At 39.4% G+C, this 21562-nt stretch overlaps 1 protein-coding gene across 2 annotated transcripts in view; it reads right to left on the bottom strand.

Moving 5' to 3' along the window:
* CSMD1 (CUB and Sushi multiple domains 1) overlaps positions 1 to 21562 on the bottom strand; it is a 2006418-nt gene that overhangs the window by 370919 nt on the left and 1613937 nt on the right. For both annotated transcript variants that reach the window (XM_032413252.1, XM_032413253.1), the window contains exons 14-18: positions 21233 to 21559; positions 19371 to 19565; positions 12117 to 12255; positions 8677 to 8864; positions 505 to 693 (exon numbers count right to left, since the gene is read on the bottom strand). In XM_032413252.1, coding sequence (XP_032269143.1) covers positions 505 to 693; positions 8677 to 8864; positions 12117 to 12255; positions 19371 to 19565; positions 21233 to 21559 — 1038 coding nt within the window. The remainder of the gene's footprint in view (positions 1 to 504; positions 694 to 8676; positions 8865 to 12116; positions 12256 to 19370; positions 19566 to 21232; positions 21560 to 21562) is intronic.

Raw genomic sequence — 21562 nt, 5'->3', positions numbered from 1 at the left:
AGTGGCTGGTACAACCAAGAGACCACGTGGGTATCTGCTGAGAGAATACTTCCCAGTCCTCCCGGGGAAGTGGTCCCCCAGAGGTGGGAGCTCAGGAGGAAGAGTGCTGACCCCAGATGATTGTTGGATGCTTGGACCTGGTCTGGAGGAAAGCCAGGTCTGACGATGTACAACATACATACTCACTCCCCTGTTTCACATGCTATTTTCAACAAATGCCACGTGGAACAGTACATGGTAACTAAGCTCTGTAAGTTTCAGTGTTTGGGGACAAAGTTGAAAGCCAGCCCGTAATTGTTTATGTTGCATTCTAAACAAATGCTCTACCTCATAGGAGACATGTGCTAGGTAAACTTCAAGCGTTAAACGGAAATACTTCTTAAGGTGTACAACTTTTCATGTCATACTGCCCCGTAGAATACCACACCTACCACCCAAACAATTTAAATGTTTCCACATCTCTACATTTCTTTCTGATTTCCTGCTTCGTTGACCTCCACCTACCATCACAGCTGGGCAATGCATGGTTCCACTGGTGGTTCCTCTCACAGATCAGGGGCTCGTCATCACTGAGTGTATATCCTGGATCGCAGCTGAACGTCACTGTGGATCTGATACCAAAATTACTGCCGTGCCGATGCCCATTCACAGGGATCCCGGGGTCGAGGCAGGAGTCCGACTCCAGGGTCACACCTGCACGCACAGAAAAAAATGCATTCCATATGGAACTCTGCTGGTTTCTAGAAAAAAAAAAGTTTGTTCCATGTACATATAAAATATTCTGAGACATTATCAGACCTGGAAAGGTATTCAAGTGAATCCAATAATCCTTAAATGTAAAAAAAAAAATACATTTTCATATATTTGACCCTGTTTTTTTGTGTAGAGAGATACGTTGTTAACTATTTACCAGATGACATGTAAGTAGTACAACCTTGAAAGATCCCTTGATGTCTGAATTTTACTTCTCTTCATTTGAAAACCAGGGAACTGTACTAAATGAAGTCTCTATCGTCCTGTTTTCTAACTCTGGCCCTCCCCTCCCCCTTCTTATTATAGTTTATGTTCCAGTTAGATTCTGGCAGTCGTCACACTTCAACTTTCATAGGCATGCACACAGGCACCCAAGTCCATACACATATAATGCAAATTAAAACCACACTGGATTTGATTTTCTAAAATTGCATTCCATACATCCGTGCATTTTTCAAATTTGCACTTAAGTCAGCCACTTTCGAGATGGCTACAATTAGCCCATGCTAAAAGATGCTAAAAAGTAAAATGCTATAAAAAGTCAAGTGATTATGATTATGTCATTATAAGAGTTTCTTTTCTCTGTCTCTGAGATTTCTCTTTATTTTTAGAATATATATTCAAACCGATAAGGAAAATGGGAGCAAGGGAAGATGTCACTGTGATGGTTATGCATTCAAAGAACTAAAAAAGACTTTGCTGCAGCTATATACAACTCTCTCAACAAGGCTTAGAACATAACAATTATGACTTGGGCTACTAGTCCAAAATCTGAAATCATTATAATATTCAGACTGCTTAGTCCCCCGCATAATGATCTTTGGAATAACATTTCTAATCATTGCATAGATTTTACCAAAGTTGGACTGATGCACCTTACCTTACAGCCTCTCTCATTAAGTCAAATACATGATATACAACTAAGGGGTGACTTTTTAAAAATAAACAATAAGTGATAATATTTCTTCATTAATATAGCAAAATGTGATTCCATAGGCACCAGATCACAAGGAGGACAGCTGAGCCACCACTGAAAAAATGGGTAGCAAGGGACATGCTTTCCAGGAGAAGTCTAGCTCCTAAGAGGTCGCCTGCAAACCCTTGGAATTTCTTGAGTGTTGGGGGTGTCTTTATTGTTCATGGTGTGCTCCTGGGCCAACAGGACTTGAGGCTACCCTACAAGGAAGGGGCAGCTGAGCCGGAGTTCAACCACGTGGCCCATGATTCAATTAATGATGCCTCTGTAATGACACACCAACAAAATCTTTGGACGTGGATGCTCCAGTGAGCTTCCCAGATTGGCAGGACTGTGCATATTGTCACATATCGTGGCTGGGAGGAGGTGACACCGCTCATGACTCCATGGGGAGAAGACAAGCAGAAACTGCAGGTAGGAACCCCCTTTCCAGATAACACCTTACGTGTCTCTTCCTCTGCCTGGTCTAATTTGGATCCTTTCCTGTAATGAATGTGACTGTGAGTATAACAGCTTTCAGTAGGTGCTAAATTCTTCTATCAATTATCAGAACTGAGGGTCATTTAGGGAACACCCTGAACTTGCAGTGGTTCAGAATTGGCAAAATAAGCAAATCTTGCCCTTTGCAAATCTGTGTGCTTAACCTCAGAGTTTGGTTACAATGGGTAAAAAATGGAAGATGATCATAGTGAAGATTTCCAAAGGAAAAAAATAAAACAATGAAGAGAAAAAACAAAGTAAAAAAAAAAAATATATATATATATATATGTATATGTATATAGCACCATTTTTCCCAAGAACTTTTTCTTAAACATTCTCACTAATTTCCTAAAAACTAATATGTGCCTACTGCCTAAACAGCAGGATGTAACTGTCATGACTTCTTGCAAAGTACGGCAGCAAATGCATGCATGCTTTCCTTTCCTGCATGAGATACGGTTCTGCCAAAAGCAAGGTGGGTATCATTTGTCCCCAAACCCACGACCCACTCTGCTCCACTCTCCTTCTCTCTCTCTCTCCCACTACACACACATTCATATTCTAAGGTAATGTTTATGGCCTCTTCCATAACACCTCAGAGATTATATGTAGTATATGCCCCATATAAAATGGGTACATGATACTGGCTGATAGATTAACACAAGAATTCCCTCAAAAGAAGCTTTGCCTAAGAAATGGAGTGGTCGCCAGATCCCTGACAAACCAGTTAACTATAGTATTCCACCTTGTCCAATGGTTTCCAATGATCACTGAACAACAATATACTCACTGTAGCAAACAGAATTAACAGAAATTGTTATTTTAGATGGTGTGAGAACAATATATTAATGAATAATATTCATAATAATACTGATAAATTGTAAGTAAACTTTTTCCCACATAAAATTTGTAAGGAAAAAAAGAGAAAAACATCAGAGGAAACCAAAGCATACAAATGTAAACATAGAATTCCTTACATGTAAAACTGAACTAAAAAAATAAATATATGTTGAAGTCATAACATTATTCCATCATTCATTCATTCATTCATTTTTACAAAATAATGGACAGAAATATTAGGTTGTAAAATGTACAGTTATTGTACTCCTTTGCATTAAAATATATTTGAATGGATAGTACATGTGAGGATAACTGTTGAGCAGTAGGATTATAATAGATTTGATGACCAATTCACCCAAAACACACCATATGCAGGGATTTTAAAACAAGATGGCAGCAGGGAGAACGCAGGGCAAAGTAGGTGACATGGCTCACTAGGATCAGACCTTTAAAATGAACTAAATGTCCTGTGAGGACAGGTGGCCAATTTACTTTGAAGGAAAAGTACAAAGTACTTTGAAGGAAGAGTGCTTCAAAGCATTGTTTCAGGCATTTTCCCCTTCTTGTGTCGAGCCCTCATACAAAGAAGAACAGGCATCGGCGGATTTTGTTGAAGCTTTGAATACGTGCCAATTCTGTCCCAACTGTCCTTTCCTTGGCACTTAATGTGACTATGCATCTTTGACACAGGGGATAGAAATCCACTCCTTGTCCTTTGGCCTGTCAAATACGTGAGTGAATAAATTTGCTCTCCGTGAATAAAAGAAGTTGATGATTTTGAAGCCACCCATGTGCAGATTATATTAATGTACATTTGATAGAAGTGAAGTTCTGCTTAACTACCTGTTTTAATACAAGTTCTAGTCCCAGGAAGGGGATGGAAATTCTGAATATCTTTTATCTCCCAAGGGTGGCCACTTTCCACAGCCTTCGAAAGGGTTTGAAATAGCAGTTACAGTCCCATTTTACAGAGGAGGAAATAAGCCAAGAAATTGAGTAAACTGGTCATGTTAAATTGTTCACTGAGATTCACAGCTCAGCCTTAGCCTGCTTTCTCCCGCCCCCTCACGTGTGTGTGCGCGCCCACGGCCACAGCGCGGCTGATTTTCCAACTGCATGGCATCTACAGCCATTACGTCTTGACCGGTTTTTCTGTTTGATCTCAAGAAATGACATTAAATCTCAGAAACTAATCTGCATGTGCTCACACACACACACACACACATCCCAGAAACCATACTTCTTTGTCTCACAATTTTTTAAAATTGCACCATGTATGAATTGCACAGCAGGATATAGACAATTACATGCAGTGACTCTTGCCTATTTCTTGAAATGTTTTTAAAAGATACCTTTGAAAACATTTCCCAAAAAATGCTCTAAAATTAAATGGAAGACATCCATATACTTGAGACATCCATTTATGTTCAAGTTCCCTACAAAGTTGTGGTTTTTTTAAAGTGGTGGTTCAAAGCGCTACAAACAGAGCGAGTAAGCAATTATTCTGGGGGGATAATACAATGACTATTACATAAAGGAACTGTATCACATTCCTTATGAAGAGTAAAGTAATAAAAGGGCAACAGTAATTGGACACTGTATTTATAAGATCGAGGATTTAAGACTCAGCACACAGAAGAGAACTACAATTCTAGGTATGCTCTGAGGAAAACCTTGACAAAATGACTTCGGCCCTTCAGCCTCACAATTCAAAAAGAGTCGAAAGTAATGCTGTTTATAGTATAGCTCCCATTACCTTATAGCACCACTGCAGAAGGAAGTCAATCTTAAAGAGAGTGTGGCTATTTCTGCAATGCTTTATGTTTGTAAAGTAGATTTTCATGTGCCCGTTTGGGCATGAAGTGGTATCGTTAAAAGAATTTTCTTAAAGCAAGGAAGGTTTACAGCGTCAAACATTTATGACAAGATATGAAAGGGGGATGGACTATATTATTATTTTCAAATGGCATAAGGAATGTGATAGAGTCATTTGGGTCATGGGCAACCCATTTTTTAAAGATGCGTTGGATGAGCAATCCCAATTGTTTTCTAGTGCTTCCAATCTGAACAGATTTCTTCAAAGAATACTAGAAATGGTCAACATTTTAACAGGGTTGGTAATGTGTGTCTTTTTTATGTTCTTCTCCTCTTCCCGTCTCTCTCTGCTTCTCTCTCTGCTCTTTATTCTTCTATTTCACGAGTGCCCCCCCGCACCTGCTCCCCGCCCACCTGCCCGCAGACTCTCCCTCTACCTGGAACTCGTGAGTCAAGCCGGCACCTGCCTTGGCCTGCCTGGGCTGGATCAGGCACCCACTGCCACCTTCATGCCACCTCCTGGAGGACCTGACAAAAATCCAAGACTTCTGGCCTGCAGCACAGACATACTGAATCCCAGTAGCTGGAAGGTGAACTTAGGAGCCTGTTTTACCAGGATTCCTGGGTGAGTGCTAATGCACAGTAACATTTGAGGAAAACTGCCCCTTCAGCATGCTTTCTAGACAAGGGTGACCCTCTGAGTTGGTGCCAGGGTTTTCCAGAAGTACTTAGGTCTCCATCCACCCATGGCAGCAGCAACAAGGAACATCTGAGCTGGTATTCTGGCATCCGCTCCGTTTTCAAGCCAGCAGGTAATGGTTACCTGTAAGGTGAGCCAACAAGCGCCAGCCTTTCCGGACTCATTTCTACAAGAATGCCGTATTCTGCATTGCCCCTGCTTTTGCGCATTTCCTTGTTTCTCCTCAAATACAAAATAACTGATAAATGAATTGAGATGATGACAAGTCAAGCTTCAGGGTGATGTCCTTCCAGGTAATATTTTCCTAATGTACTTTTGATACTTTCCTTCAGAGGAATTCATAAAAATGCTTGGGGCCTTCTGGAAGGACCAGTAGGAGTTCCCAATGCAAAAGTCAGCACGGGTGTTTAGACCCGTGTCCCTCCTGAGAGGCTGGGCAGTTGGACGCTATGGGAACCTTACCCATCTTCACCACCAGTGACGGTTCTGCCCTCTTTTGTGACTATCGTGTTAGCTCCCAGTTCTTCCTTTCAAGCAGGAGGGGGGAGGGATTCTAGACCCCAAGGGATCAGAAATGTCTGACACCCCACAATTATCACTCTGCAAATGCAGACGCACCAGCTTAGTGATGGCTTTCATCTTCTTTGACTGATACCCTGAACAAAAAAAAGGCAAGGAGCACTGTTGTCCGAGAGCTCACTCCAGGCTACGGATGCATGCTTTTCTAAGACTCAGCTCTACTGTCACCCATATAGGAGAAATGAAAAGAATCCTGAAACGTCACGTAGTCATCCATGTAAGATCAGAAAAATTATTGTTATAATTATCTGCATATGATATTCTATTAGTAAGGATGACAAGCTAAATAGGAACTTGTGACCTGACTTTCTATCATTCTTTGAATCCCAGAAAGAATGAGGAAGAATAACCCATTTATTTAAACCAGTTAGGTGAGTAAATGCATCAGTTTCTATGACCTGCATATAGGCTTTAGGACACATTTTTTTAAAGGATACTAGAAAAAATAGGCAAAATAACCTATGGCTACACAAATGAGGGAGAGGAAAGGGAAGAATGGGAAACTGTTCTAGTATTTTTTAGGGCCAGAAAATATTTATTCTCTTAAGCATCACCCAGCTGGGTGTTCAAAGGCCAAGGAGCTCCAGACTTAAGAAACCGGGGTGTGCTGGAGAGAGTACAGCCCTTTGGTCATCAGTGCTTAGGAGATTTGCAAATCCGGATGGTTGTAATGTGCACATATCTCTACTCCAAAGAAAAGTAATGACTTGAAGGGACGTTAAAAAGGAATGAAACATGAAACTCTCTGGTTCTTAAATTGTATATCGAGTTTAAAAAATACATTACTTTGAAATAAGTGTTGCATGTATATGAAGTGAAACTAACTGAATTAAATTTGAAATTAATCATTAAATCATGAATAGTCAATTTTCTTGCTATCCAAACAAGTGTAATGTGACTTATTTTTTATCAAGAAGTACACATTGACTTGTATATGTGTATATGCATGTATATGTTTGCATGTAATTCCATATATGAGCAAGGGAAACAGAGAAATATACATAACAGGTTATTAATCTGAGTTGTTGGGTGGGGTTTGCACAGAGGTTGACATGAGTAGCAAGGGGGTGATGTTTGGACAGGAAGGCGAGAAAAAAAAAAACTATGATTAAACATCCAACATGTTAGATATGACCCCATTCATGAGCATTTGTAAAATTATATGTGTGGGTTTATGTAAATATATATATTTATATGTTTTTAAATAACACTGAAACTTCATTTTGTTTGTTTTGGGATAAGACTGTGAAAAAGAACAACCATAAAAATCTTGAAAAATAGGGTTTAATTCCTTTAAATCCTGTGTTAGCCTGCATTCATCCATCTTCTTCACTTTACTCTGAAAGTGAGGCATTTTCAAACAGAGGGAATAATGTTTGTTTGTTTGTTTTTAAAGATTTAATTAATTTATTTATTTGAGAGAGAGCAAGAGAGCCCAAGCAGGGAGGAGGGGCAGAGGGAGAGGGAGAAGCAGGCTCCCTGCTGAGCAGGGCGGGACTCGATCCCAGGACCCTGAGATCATGACCTGAGCTGAAGGCAGATGCTTCACCCACTGAGCCACCCAGGATCCCTGGGTTTGTTTGTTTTAATTGGCTGGTGTTAAACTTGTATTCCCAGGGTGAACTCCCTCAGCTGTATTGCAGAAGTACAACTGATAACATATTATTATAAAATGCTGTAATGACCTGACCTTCTAATTTCAGAAGCTAAGGTTATGACAAATTTGTATGTATGGAAACAGAAACTGGAGCATTTCACATTGGGCAAGATACCCTGCATGGTCGTATTTTAGTAACTGTTTTAATTGTTTCTAATAATCATTTTAATCCTTGTTCACACTTGCTCGCAGCAATAGTCACGTGTCATTTTGTGAGATTCAGCTGTGTTTTAACTCCTCTCCGGTCTGTGTTCCATGTTCTCTCCCCAGGGACATGTGCTCAAGTGAACGAACCAACAGATAAGAACCACAATGGCAGGGCGCCTGGGCGGCTCAGTCATTAAGCATCTGCCTTGGGCTCAGGTCATGATCCCAGGGTCCTGGATCAAGCCCTGCATCGGGCTCCCTGCTCGGCGGGAAGCCTGCTTCTCTCTCTCCCTCTCCCCCTGCTTGTGTTCCCTCTCTCGCTGTGTCTCTCTCTGTCAAATAAATAAATAAAAAATCTTTAAAAAAAAAAAAAAGAACCACGATGGCCCTACCCACATTTTTCCAGTAAAGAATTCCCCTAAGCCACTGTTCAGGAGATATAATTGTAGCAATAGCCTCTCTGGCCAGGACCTCTATTTCTCATGGTAGAAGTTTACCATTACATCATACGGTGAATGAACACACTATCTAATTATTTAATTTTATAATAAATGAATAAATATATTTTTTGGAGTTTTAAAGTAAAAACCCGCAAGATGCTCTCTTATTAATAAGAGAAAGTGCTTATGATGGCCAGTGCGGACAGAGGCAGTGAGGGTCAGGTGCGCGCTCGGGCCCGGACGTGTGTCTGGACGCAGGCTGGTGGTGGCCGCGCGCCCTCCGACTTACTCTCGTAGTGAATGAGGAAACCCACGCTGGAGCGGCTGTTGTCGGTGGTGAACAGCAGGTACATGAAATGCCCCGTGCTGATCAGGAACTGGGGAGCCTGCGTGCCGTGGTACTCTCCGATCAGCGGCGACGAGTTGGCTGGCCCGTCTCGGACCTCCAGAGTGTCATAGTTGACTTCTGTCTGAAATCTGCGGAGATTTGTATCCAGTTAGAAAAGCAAAGCTGCATTAACTTATATACATTCCCCAAATATCTTCATTCATTAATTGCGCACCGATGTATATCACTATAAATAAAAGATTTAGAATTTTACAAACTTAAAAAAACACCCAGGCACATATGATATTGAAGCATCAGTTTTTCTAGAAGAAAAGGTACAGCCTAAACCCTTCCCTCTTACTGAATACTCGGTCACGTAACATCCCAAGCACAAAAGACTGCAGTCTTTAGCTCTAAAATAAAAATACTGTGAACCAGGTTAGTTTTTGGAGAGATGAAGAAAAGAAGGCAGGAAGGAAGGAAGGAAGGAAGGAAAAGAAAAAGAAAGAAGAAAGAAAGAAAGAAAGAAAGAAAGAAAGAAAGAAAGAAAGAAAGAAAGAAAGAAAGAAAGAAAGAAAAAGAAAGAGAGAGAGAGAGAGAGGGAGGGAGGGAGGAAGGAAGAAAGAGAGAGAAAAAGAAAGAACACTAAAAAACATCGATTAGTGAACAATCATTATGCATTTTCGAACTGTGTTTCATGATCCCCTGTTGAGCTTGATTATGGATATCTTGAAATGTGCACATGAAAAATATGATCTCCTAAAGGAAGAGAATAATTCAAAATACATGGCAATACTTTAAATACTTTTCAGGAAAAAAAAAATCCCGTGCCTTTTTAAGCTGCATTAACTCTTTTCTGGACACTAGAAGAAGATTTAGCACATTGCTGCTTCAGAAACGAAATGCTGCTTTAATGATTTGAACAGCTTCCAAAAAGTGCTTAACTTTTCTTTGAGAAGGACATTATGCTTCCAGAGAATCTGGCCTGATGTTATATTTATATACAGTTGCAGCCACTTGGGTCCTCTCTGAAGCAATGAAGACACCATTCCAGGCACTGAGATAATTTTCTAAATGGGCCCATCTCGTCCTCAAAGAGCTAACCCGGTTTCCAAGTGTCCGGCTGTGCTCTCAGGGAGCAGCTTACGCCTTGTGAGCCTCTGATTCACTCAGCGACTTTCAGACTAAGACTTCTGTGGAAGCCTGTGTCATTATCCCCCATCCTCTGCAACAAATAATGCTGATGGAGAGGAAGAGCGAGGGCGAGTGCCGGCTCTCCTGGCTTCATGGCATGGAACCACAACAAATGATGCTGAAAGCATCGGGCTCTGCCCTGGTTCTCACTGAATCACATATACTCCTCTTAGAGCAAATGGAGGACGATGATGCCCTATTTTTGCAACTAACTTAGGATGGCCCTGTGGCCCCGATATCCCATAGAGAACTGGAAACACTTGCCATTTCCATGACTAGGTCCGATGGGGTAGCCGCCTCTTTCAATTTTCTAAAATGTCCTCTAAAAACCCTGTGGTTTCTCAGTGATCTGAATTTAAATTCAAGAGGTTTGGATAAAGCATGAAATAAATCTCATTTGAAAAATTTGTGCTATAGTCTTCACACCTTCTTCCTGGAACAACAGCTAGGACAGAGAGAGTGCCCTTCCCAAAAGCTGGGAGAGTCCGGGGTCGCCTTGGAGAGAGAACGCCAATCCTTTTCCATTATTGGGCAACCTGACGCACTTTGTATAGCAATAACATCAGTAGGGACTTTTAAATCCTATTTACAAACACATGCTTTTATTAGGATGTCAGCCCTCTGCTGGAGACATAAATCTTTAAAGAGCAGTGTAACAATCACAAATGCCCGAAAATATCAGAAATACTGGCTCTTGTAAATGGAATTCAGCAAAATATTAAAGTTCCACAATCTTGCAAAGACAAGATGGAGAAAAATTATATGTCTCTTTGTTCAGGCAACTGAAAATAGAGTGCTAATAACTTGTACCAGACCGGAATGTAAAGTCACAATTTTTACTAAATGATTTACATTTGATGTGATGCCAGGAATCAGGAAGTGCTTTGCTCTTCCCCATCTCAATACCAGAAAGTAATGAAAATTAATAAGAAACCCAACTTAATTTACTGAATATTATAGAGTTAATTTTTTCTCAATGATTAAGTTTATATGCAAGGATCCATTCTCCAGCATAATGGATACATAAGCCAAAATTTTAATTTTCTTCTGAGAGATTATCCTACTGGAGATTATTATGTTACTAGACATAATAAAATGAACAATAATTTCAAATACAAATAATGCTAAATGATAATGCAACTCCCACTAAAGATCTTCCTGTATATATTATTATTAATAGAAAATTAGTGGAAAACAAACAAAATAATATAACAATGTTCATACGCCTTGAGACATTGTAATATCCTGAATATTAAAACCCAAACTCTTTTAGTCAAGAACAAGTTCCTTGGGTGCCTGGGTGGTTCAGTTGGTTAAGCGACTGCCTTCGGCTCAAGTCATGATCCTGGAGTCCCGGGATCGAGTCCCGCATCAGGCTCCCTGCTCAGCAGGGAGTCTGCTTCTCCCTCTGACCCTCCCCCCTCTCATGTGCTCTCTCTCTCTCTCTCTCTCATTCTCTCTCTCAAATAAATAAATAAAATCTTAAAAAAAAAAAAAGAAGAAGAAGAAGTTCCTTGTTAGAGAAAGCTTATACTGCTCGGAGATTAAGCTTAAAACACCAAAAAATATGTCTCCTCCTTCTATTTTAAGGCATAGGCCTTTTTGAAAACATTTTTGATTGTTAATCATCAAAGTGATTTTATTGCAGAGACAAATGGAAACACATTTTATCATGGTGAATTCAAATAGCATGATTATTTTTTAAGATTATTGAATTCATTATCAAATAGCGAAGCCAAACGGCATTCCAGGGATAGAACCACTCATGGATCACTAATTTGTCACACACCCTGGTTCCAGCTCTGCAATCACTAGGACATGACACCATTTTCCTGGGCTGTTCCAGAAGGCACCTAAGGGACCACATGGGCTTCCATTTGCAATCAGAGTGTCTGTTAGCCATGGGTCCAAAACCCAGAGTTGGAGACGACGGCCAGCAATTGTGAGCTCTGAGGAATGATGATCTGGGATATCCACTCCGTGGCGCAAGCCTTTGGAGAGGACTTAGCTGCAGCCCTAGAGGGTAAAGTTCAAGAAGAACAAAACTTATCAAGCAAATGCCTATTTCTTTTTAAGTGAATTCCTTTGGGGGAACCAACCAAGAACTGTCCTATTTCTAAGTCTCACGATCCATTTAAGTAAACACACTGGACATGCATGGGTCGTTAGGTCCAAATTAAGGAAGAGAAAGAACGTCTTTTTCTTACCTATCAAAAGTTATTTTGATAGAGTGTCCTGGTTTTGCTTCAATGATCCATTCACAATTTAAAGAATCTTTATAATATCCTGGCCATCCAGGAGGTAAAATGAGTCCACTGGAAGCAGTCAGGTGTCCACCACACGGGGCTGAAAGAGAGTTCAGGTGTCAGCAGATCCTATTGAATACCTGGGAATGCACCACAGCAGTGCCTGTGACCGCAGGAATGTGCTTCTGTCTTCACAGACTTTGTGTTTTCAAGTATTCACACTAAAGATATTCCCAAGAAAATGGCATTTATTGAAAGCAGAGCACATCTATCCCACATCCAAGTATTTATCCGCAACCCACAGCAAAGTTCCTATGACCTGTAAAGGTCAAGGTATAAGTGCGAGATGAATGACTCCCATGAACTGTCACATCCAATCGTCATAACGAATTCAGGAGTACATACCATCGATATCCATATTTCATATGTGTCTGTAATTCCACAAACATCTATTGATTAGCAAACAAAATTGCTTCACATCTGAACAGAAATACCCTGTGGTGTGTGTGTGTGGTGTGTGTGCAGATACTATATTTCAATGATGTGTGTTGTGCTTATTCAGCTTGGGTTGTGTTTATTTTATTAACATGACTTGCCACCTACATCATACTCAATTATTACTGGATGTTAGGGAACAAAACAAAATTTCCAACTTCAATAAACATAGAATTAATCTGCATCAGTCCTTTTGAATGATCCATAATTATAAAGAAGAAAAGAAGTTTCAGGAAGGTATGTGCTTGGTGCTCAGGAAAAGGGGTTTTTGCATTTCTGTATAATCTACAGGAATTTTTAAATAATGACATATATTTAATATGTTTCTGTCCGGCCACATATTTTTTCAGATTTTTCTTCTCAAAGTTTTTTGCCATCTTTGTAATCAAATTTGTAAATCTATAGATATCAAATAAAACATAAAAATGTCCCGAGTTAAAAAAGTCATTTTTGAAAAAAATATGCCTTTTATGGAGAAATAGCCATAATGCATTAAAATGCTGAAAAGTTGTACACAATTGAAACCAGGCTTTGATGCTGAAGAAAAACATCTAACAGAGAAATCTATAAAGGTAATCGTGGTGGCTTCATTTAGAATGGAATAATAAAAGGAAAAAGTAAACATTTATGCAAAGTTTATGACTACATATTGGAATGTCTCAAACACATCTGAAATAATGTTCTGAGATTTTATTACTATGAGTACCTCTTTGCAATTAGAACATTACATTATGCAAAGCAGGATACAAAATTATAATAAAGCATATTCTAAATTTAATTAAAAAAATGGTTCCGAGTAAAGGGGAGGTAGAATTTCAAAAATATGTTAACGGTGGATAACATGGACCCTAGGTTGCTGTGCAGATCATGTTTTTCTTAATATAGTTTCTTTTCTAAATCAACTGTGACAGGTGGACATTATTTCTAGAGTTAGGTATAACAGGAAATCAGAGTCATTTTTATGACCTTGAGTTCTTGAAGAAAATTTTCATTACTTTATATAATCATAATTTTAAAAACAACATATTTTTACTAATTAACATGAGGAATTTTTTCTACTTAAGTCCTTCCATTCATATTTTTAGCCTTTATTCCTATGCTTCTCGACATGTTGTAGCAAATCCTTTTTAGAATATGACATAAGCAAAAATAAATAATTTTACTTATGCCGTGTTTTATTATCCAAGGATACCATATAAGAAAGACATATAGCAAATGTAGATTTTTTTGTTGAGTTTGCTACATGAGACCTTTCTAAATCTGTGTGAACTGTTTTATTTTTACAAGCCTTACTTCCCATCTAAATACAAACCTGTACATTTCCCTCATTTCAGTAAAGCTTTTTAAAAATTTTGAGTTGTTCTATTTCTTGGAATGTGCCAACATTGTCACCCATCACTATCATTTTATTAATATCTTGTCTTTTACCTGTGACTTGACAGTTTACAGTTATGTTAGAATTTGTATCACTTTATCCTGATGAAATAGATGTTTTAATTTTTGTATTCTAGGTCAGCAGACTTAAACAACAAAATATATTAAATGATGAAGTCAAGTTTGCTGTATCATTCGGCTTAGATTACATCATGGTGAGGTAACAACTCCACAATGGTCCGAGCTGTGATGACAGAGATTCATTTCTCACACAGGCTACATATCCAAGGGCTCCTTTCTTTTTCTTACTTACCTTTTTTTTTTTTTAGATTTCATTTTTAAATAATCTTTCCACCCAACATGGGGCTCAAGCCCACGACCCCAGAGATCCAAAGTCTCACACTCCACCCACTGAGCCAGCCACATGCCCCTAGGCGCTCCTTTCTTGAACTAGTCTTGCAGGAGGCAATCAAATGTATATTCATACGTTGAATATATCACTTCCATTCATTCTTAACTGGCCAGAATCTGGAACAGGTTTCATCAAATCCAAGGGGGACAAGAAATGCCCTCCTGCTTGGTGGAAATTCAGATTACCCGGGGGAAGGGCACCAAGGACGCTCCTATTCACAAGGGTGAAATAAGTGAATGAGGTCTTTAGAATGCAAACTCTTTGATTCATTGAGTATTTGCATTGATGAACTACCTGCTATTGTATTTCTAAAATAAGCCCATCTTGATTACATATATTTTTTCTATAGATTTATTATTTATTTATTATTATTTTTAAGATTTTTATTTATTTATTTGACAGAGAGACACAGTAAGAAAGGGACACAAGCAGGGGGAGTGGGAGAGGGAGAAGCAGGCTTCCCGCTGAGCAGGGAGCCTGATGCGGGGCTCAATCCCAGGACCCTGGGATCATGACCTGAGCTGAAGGCAGTCGCTTAACCAACTGAGCCACCCCGGCGCCCCATATAGCTTTATTTTTTAAATGTAATTATCTGGGTAGGGTGTATTACACTTAACACTGGCTTTATAAAATGGTGTGCAGGAGTTAGCCCGTTTTTGCATTACCTGTGACGGTGTTCCCCATGCTCAACTTCTCTGAACTTAGAAGAAGAGAACTTCCTCTTGCAGCTCTCTGGTGCTTGTGTCTTTCTCAGGGTCCAACCTTCAGACTTTTTTCAAATCTCTTTTTAGGTATTTTGTTTATACACATTTTGCACTTTTTATTTGAGTCATTAATTTATATTCTGCTAGGAAATCACCAATTTCACTGAACGTTAAAATTTGTTGCCATAGAGTTGACGATGTGCTCTTGTACACTTATCCCTCCAATTAACTTGTGTTTTTAGTGACAATGAGCTGCACTGAAATTTATGGGCAGGCTAGAGGCAGAACGAATAAGTAGAGATAAATCTTTCATATAGAGGACAAAAAATTTATACCCATGATGTACTGGCATCCAGTAAATTCTGCCAGAATAAGTAAACATGATTTTTAAGGAAATTGCTTTATTGTGAGCCTTTCACTCTTTATGTAAAGTTATTATTAGTGATAATAACATTATTTTATTATTATATTGAATTATTATTTTTGTAACCATGGCTAGTTTTCTTCTATTTTGCTAAATACCTATAATTGTCTTTTCTCCTAATTTTCTTATCAGAATCACAGAAGCTTTGTCTATTTTATTGATATCAAAAAATTATTCACTCTTATATTATTCTTTCTAATATTTGATTTTTATTAATATTCTATTTTTTTTCCTAACTTGTTAACATTAGCAATAAGTGCCTTTACTTTTGGTCTTTCTGTTTGATACTGAGTCATTTGTCTCCTAGCATAGGCTTCCTTTCTCATGTTATCATAATAGAAAGTGTTCCCATTGACAGGGTTTTTGGGTAGCATATGCCTTCAGGCTTGAGGCTTTATCTTTAGAGTATCTGTCTGTGGTTCTATTGGTATTATATGTTTCCACTATAATTGACATATGATCAGCACATGTGGCCTGGACCTTATGATCAATTATAGAATTGATTATAACAAGTAATACTTGAGAAAAACAAGAAATGTGTATATTCTCTAAGGAACTTGAGATTCCTTCTCTGTCTCTTCAATTAAATGTGCTTGTGTTACTAAATCTTTCATTTCCCATTTGATTTTTTCCAACTAGATCTACTTGGTTCTGAAAGGAACATTTCTACTTCTCTTCAGCAAGGACATCAATTGAGGTATCTACTTAGTTATATTATCAGAGTATCTATGTATACTCTCTGAGATTCACCAGGGCTCAATAATTGGGTTTCTCAGGATGAGTAAATTTAAAAAAAAAAAAAATCTCTTTCATCGTTAACTAGTCCTTTGTGTTAACAGTTTTCTGTGTTAACCCAGAGCTGAGTTTTGATTGAACTTCTCTGAAGGTCTCTTCCAAATAATGAGAGAATGCTCCATTCACATTTAATAGGATACTTTCTCCTGCTGTCTGACTTTACTTGAAACATCACCTGCCCCTCCTTAGAGCCACTTCCTTCCCCTGACCGTGCGGACGAACCTACTTGCCCTGCAGCTTGTAACACATCTGCACACAGCATTTTACAGGTAAACACACCAAAGACGGGGGAATCACGGCCAGGAGAGAGCAGACACTAGAAAGTACTCTTTTTTTTTTTTTTTTTCCAACTTCTTTCTTATAAAATTACCCATGCTTCACAGCCAGTAATGATAGGCTTGGGGGGAGCAGTACCAGCAAATATGTACACATATGCACTGTCGTTGGTATCACTTGAGCACCCACGAGTGCAGGTTTACTTATTTATAAAGGATAATTACCTACCTATTTATTAACGCTAGATAAAATGTAGCATTTAAAAGCTATGCATGTAAAATATGTGATAAAAACAGATAAGAATGGGAATCCTTCTAGTGTACTCTTGCCCTTCAGTTTGTCAATTTCCCACCCCCCTCCCCATGGTCCTCATCATCCACCAGACTTAGCACTTCATGAAAATGTGAAAGTGAGAACATCTTTATGGAGCTTTCACACAATCCTGATCCTTAGATGAAGAATGCTAACTTTTGATAGTTGGGCTGAGCGATAGGGTTGTGAGGCAGGAGCCCACTCCACCTCACTGCTCGTTAGCTGGCCAGAGAGTTTATTCTTCCACGTTTAGATTCTGGTTCTGCTTAGACTGCCTGCACAGGAATGGTAGGTTGATCATTCTCGAGAGAAGAGAATAACCTTCAACTCTTGGTTATATTTGACACATTCTTTTGACTTTATTGTAAAATAAACACCTACTGACTGAAGACAACTGAGAAAATAAAAAACAGTGGAAAAAAAATCACCCATCACTGTGACTAACATTTTGGTGTATACTCTCTTTTCAGGCTTTTAAAAATTATTATTATCATGAGATACTTAAATATTTATATGTTTAAAATGGCATATTACAAGACAAGTGGTCATATTATCTGGTCTTTCACATGATAATGTATGATGAACATCTTTGATGTTACAGTATTTGTTTGTGGTGTGTGTATCCCAGTGTATGAATGTGTGATAATTTATTTAACTGATTCTCTGTTGTTTAAAACTGAATTGTTTGCACCTTTGGTTGTTATGTTTAATACTGCAAAAAAGCATTCTTGAAAAAAATAATCTTTTCAGCATTGCTTGAATATGGCCTTATAACTGGAAACACAATCTATAGCTCAAAAAGTAAGAAAAAAAATTTAAGACCCTTAATGTGAATTTACACTATGATGCCATAATTTTATACCCTCAATGGCATGGTCAGAAAATGTCAGTTATTCCTCAACCTTACCAATAATACATCTTATTAAGGTGTTCAAATCTTTGCCCATCTGGTGACAAAAATGGTACTTTACCTTTACATTAAAATTTGTATTTTTTTGCCCATTTGAAAAGACTACATGCTATATGATTGTAACTGTGTGACATTCTGGAAAAGACAAAGCTATAGAAATAGTAAAAAGATCAGTGGCTGCCAGGGGCTGGGTGTTGGGGATAGGTGAACAGGTGGAGCACAGGATTTTTAGGGCAGTGGGACTACTCTGTGATACTATAATGATGGATACATGCCATTATACATTTGTCCAAACCCCCAGAATGTACAGTGCCTAGAGTGACCTATAATGTAACTATGGACTCTGGCTGAAAATGATGTGTCACTGTGGGTTTGTCAGTTGTAACTAATGACCCATCTGGCGGGGATGTTGTTCACAGTGGGGGAGGCTGTGCTTGTGTGGGGGCAGGAGGTATATGGGAAGTCTCTGTATCCTCCATTCAATTTTGCTGTGAACCTAAAACTGCTCTTTAAAAAAGTCTATCTAAAAAGTATTTCTTGGGGCGCCTGGGTGGCTCAGTTGGTTAAGCGTCTGCCTTCGGCTCAGCTCATGATCCCAGGGTCCTGCGATCAAGCCCCACGTCAGGCTCCCTGCTCCGTGGGAAGCCTGCTTCTCCCTCTGCCTCTGCCTGTAGCCCCCCCTGCTTGTGCTCGCTCTCTTTCTGTCAAATAAATAAATAAAATGTTTTTTAAATGTATTTCTTGGTATTTACTGGAGATAAGTTTTTTTACAAAAGTTTTTCTTAGCTCAATTTGTATGGGCCTTTTGATAGGGTATGAATATATATTCTAAGTAATTATTTTTCATCTGAGTAAACATGAGAGGTGATAGGCTCCTTATTCTGCATCCGCCCCCCAGTTTTCTTACACAGTTAACCAGAGTAGAAATGTCAAGAAGAAAATTAGTTAGGCAGTATTTATATCAGCTACATTAAGGGCAATAAGACAGCATAGCTACTAAAAACTATGCCCTTGTTACAGGCTGAATTATGTCCCTCCAAAATTTGTATTTGGATTTTTCATTCCAGCAGCTGAAGATGTGACCTTGTTTGGAAAGAGGGTCCTTTTAGATGGAATTAGTTGAAATGATTTATTAGCATGGCTCTGCTCTAATGTGACTGGTGTCGTGAGAAAGAGGGGAAATTTGGACACAGAGGTGCTCTCACACAGAGAAAGTAGGGATGATGCTTCTGCCAGCCGAGCAACTCCAGAGACACCAGCCACGCCCAGAAGCTGGCGGAGAACCAGAACAGATCCTCCGTCTCAGCTCAGTGGGAACAGCCCTGCTGACACCTGCTCTTGGACTTCCAGCCTCCAGGACTGTGAGACACTCAATTTCTACTGTTTAAGCCTCCGGGTCTGTGGTGCTTTTGATGGTAGCCCTAGGAAACCAACATGGTGGTTTGTCCCTCTGCTTGTGATGTTCAATGCGCCATCTCAAAGGAAAATAATGCAAATGATAGGAGACCCTCACCTTCACAGCGCGGGACGGTGGAGCTCCAGACGACATTCCCATCCTGCAGAATGCAGGTGATGGACTCTGACCCCTGGGTTTTGACAAAGCCATCATCACAATGGAAAGAAACCGAACTCCCCAGTAGAAATCTGTCGCCAAAACGTCGTCCATTTATGGGAATGCCAGGATCGTGGCACTCATTCTGACCAAATGCTAAAAGGAAAAAAAAAAAAAATTGAATAAAAATACTTGAATATTGGGGCACCTGGGTGGCTCAGTCGTTAAGCGTCTGCCTTCGGCTCAGGTCATGATCCCAGGGTCCTGGGATCGAGTCCTGCATCGGGCTCCCTGCTCAGCGGGAAGCCTGCTTCTCCCTCTCCCACTCCCCCTGCTTGTGTTCCTGCTCTCGCTGTGTCTCTCTCTGTCAAATAAATAAATAAAATCTTTAAAAAAAAAAACTTGAATATTAAGTATGTGTATTTAAAAAGAAAGAAAGCCTACTAATAAAGCAATTTATTGTTCTAAATTTCAGTTATACATTTATAGATCGATAAATAAATGCATTAAACAAATAAGAAATTGATATCTAGTAAGACAGAGAGAGAGAGAGAAAGAGAAAGAATAGATGGATAAATACATACAATTATCATCTATACCACATTTCACAGTTTGAAAGCACTTTTCATATGCATTAAGAAAAACCATAAATATGGCAGGTGCTGGAAGGGATTTTGGTTCAGACACATCTGGGTTAGAATCCTGGCTCTTGTGTTTTTTATCTGCCCTTGGGCAGATACTCTGATGATCTAATTAGAAATCCTAATTTACAGATGAAGAATATCAAGTCTATATCCCAGTATTACTGTAATATTAAATGAAATATTTACTGGCAAATCCTAAGCACAGTATCTAAGAGAAGTAGGCAGCCTGTAAAATAGGATTTATAACTCATCTTTAACATTATTACCTTTATTTTATTCCCTTAACAATGCATTTAAGTAGATGTTCTTAAATACAATCTGGTTTGCAAATGAGGACCCTGAGACAAAGAAAATAGCCCTGTTATTAAAATTCACTGAGTATATACAAGTGCTGGTGTTCTAATCCATGGCTCCAGATCCCAAATGCCTCAATCCTTTTTACTACACTATTTTGTTGCATGGAGGCTGTGTGGATGGATGGATGGATGGATGGATGGATGGATGGATGGATGGATAGATGGATGGATGGATGGATGGATGGATAGATGGATGGATAGATGGATGGATGGATGGATGGATGGATGGATGGATGGATGGATAGATGTATGTATGTATGTATGTATGTATGTATGTATGGATGGATGGATAGATAGATGGATGTATGGATGGATGGATAAATGGATGGATAGATGGATGGATGGATGGATAGATGTATGTATGTATGTATGTATGTATGGATGGATGGATGGATGGATGGATGGATAGATAGATGGATGTATGGATGGATGGATAAATGGATGGATAGATGGATGGATGGATGGATAGATGTATGTATGTATGTATGTATGTATGGATGGATGGATGGATGGATAGATGGATGGATAGATGGATGGATGGATATGGGGATGGATGGAAGGAAGGAAGGAAGGTGGGAAGGAAGGAAGGAAGGATGGATGGATGTAAGGAAAATCAGAGAAAGAGAAAAGACACATGAGAGCTAATCCCTACTGTAAGGCTGACTGAGACACCAACCTAGATGGAGTGATGTCATCTTTGGGTTGACGGGACAATGCTATCTAACTGTGCTACTCTCATTATGTTATGAAGTGTCAGCCTGGGCCCCACACGCCACATACACGTAAAAGGGGCCTGAAAGTGCTGTGGGGGAGGCTTGCTTACTGGTGTAAGTGATGTTGAACCCCCTGCCGGTTGTAGAGTGGTCGGACTGGAATTCCAAGCGGACTATGTGACCGCTGCTGGCCAGCTGTGAGGGCACCTCATGGCCCGAGAAGGTGCCCAGGACGGTGATATCAGAAACCCCATCATCTTTGATTGCGAGGAAATCAAACTGGGGTTCCACGTCAAAATCATTAAAGATGAGGTGAATTCTGCTTCCTGGTTCGGAGATGATCAACCAGACACAGTTCATGTTGTTGCCGTATTCCTCCGGATAATTGGGTGAGAGAATAATTCCTGATGATGCAGTAAAGTTGAAGAAACACGAAACTG

This window comes from Phoca vitulina, unplaced genomic scaffold (assembly GCF_004348235.1).
Source record: "Phoca vitulina isolate PV1807 unplaced genomic scaffold, GSC_HSeal_1.0 scaffold15, whole genome shotgun sequence".
Taxonomy (NCBI): Eukaryota; Metazoa; Chordata; class Mammalia; order Carnivora; family Phocidae; genus Phoca; species Phoca vitulina.
The sequence above is the reverse complement of the archived record's forward strand: the minus strand, read 5'-3'. Positions and strand labels throughout refer to the sequence as shown.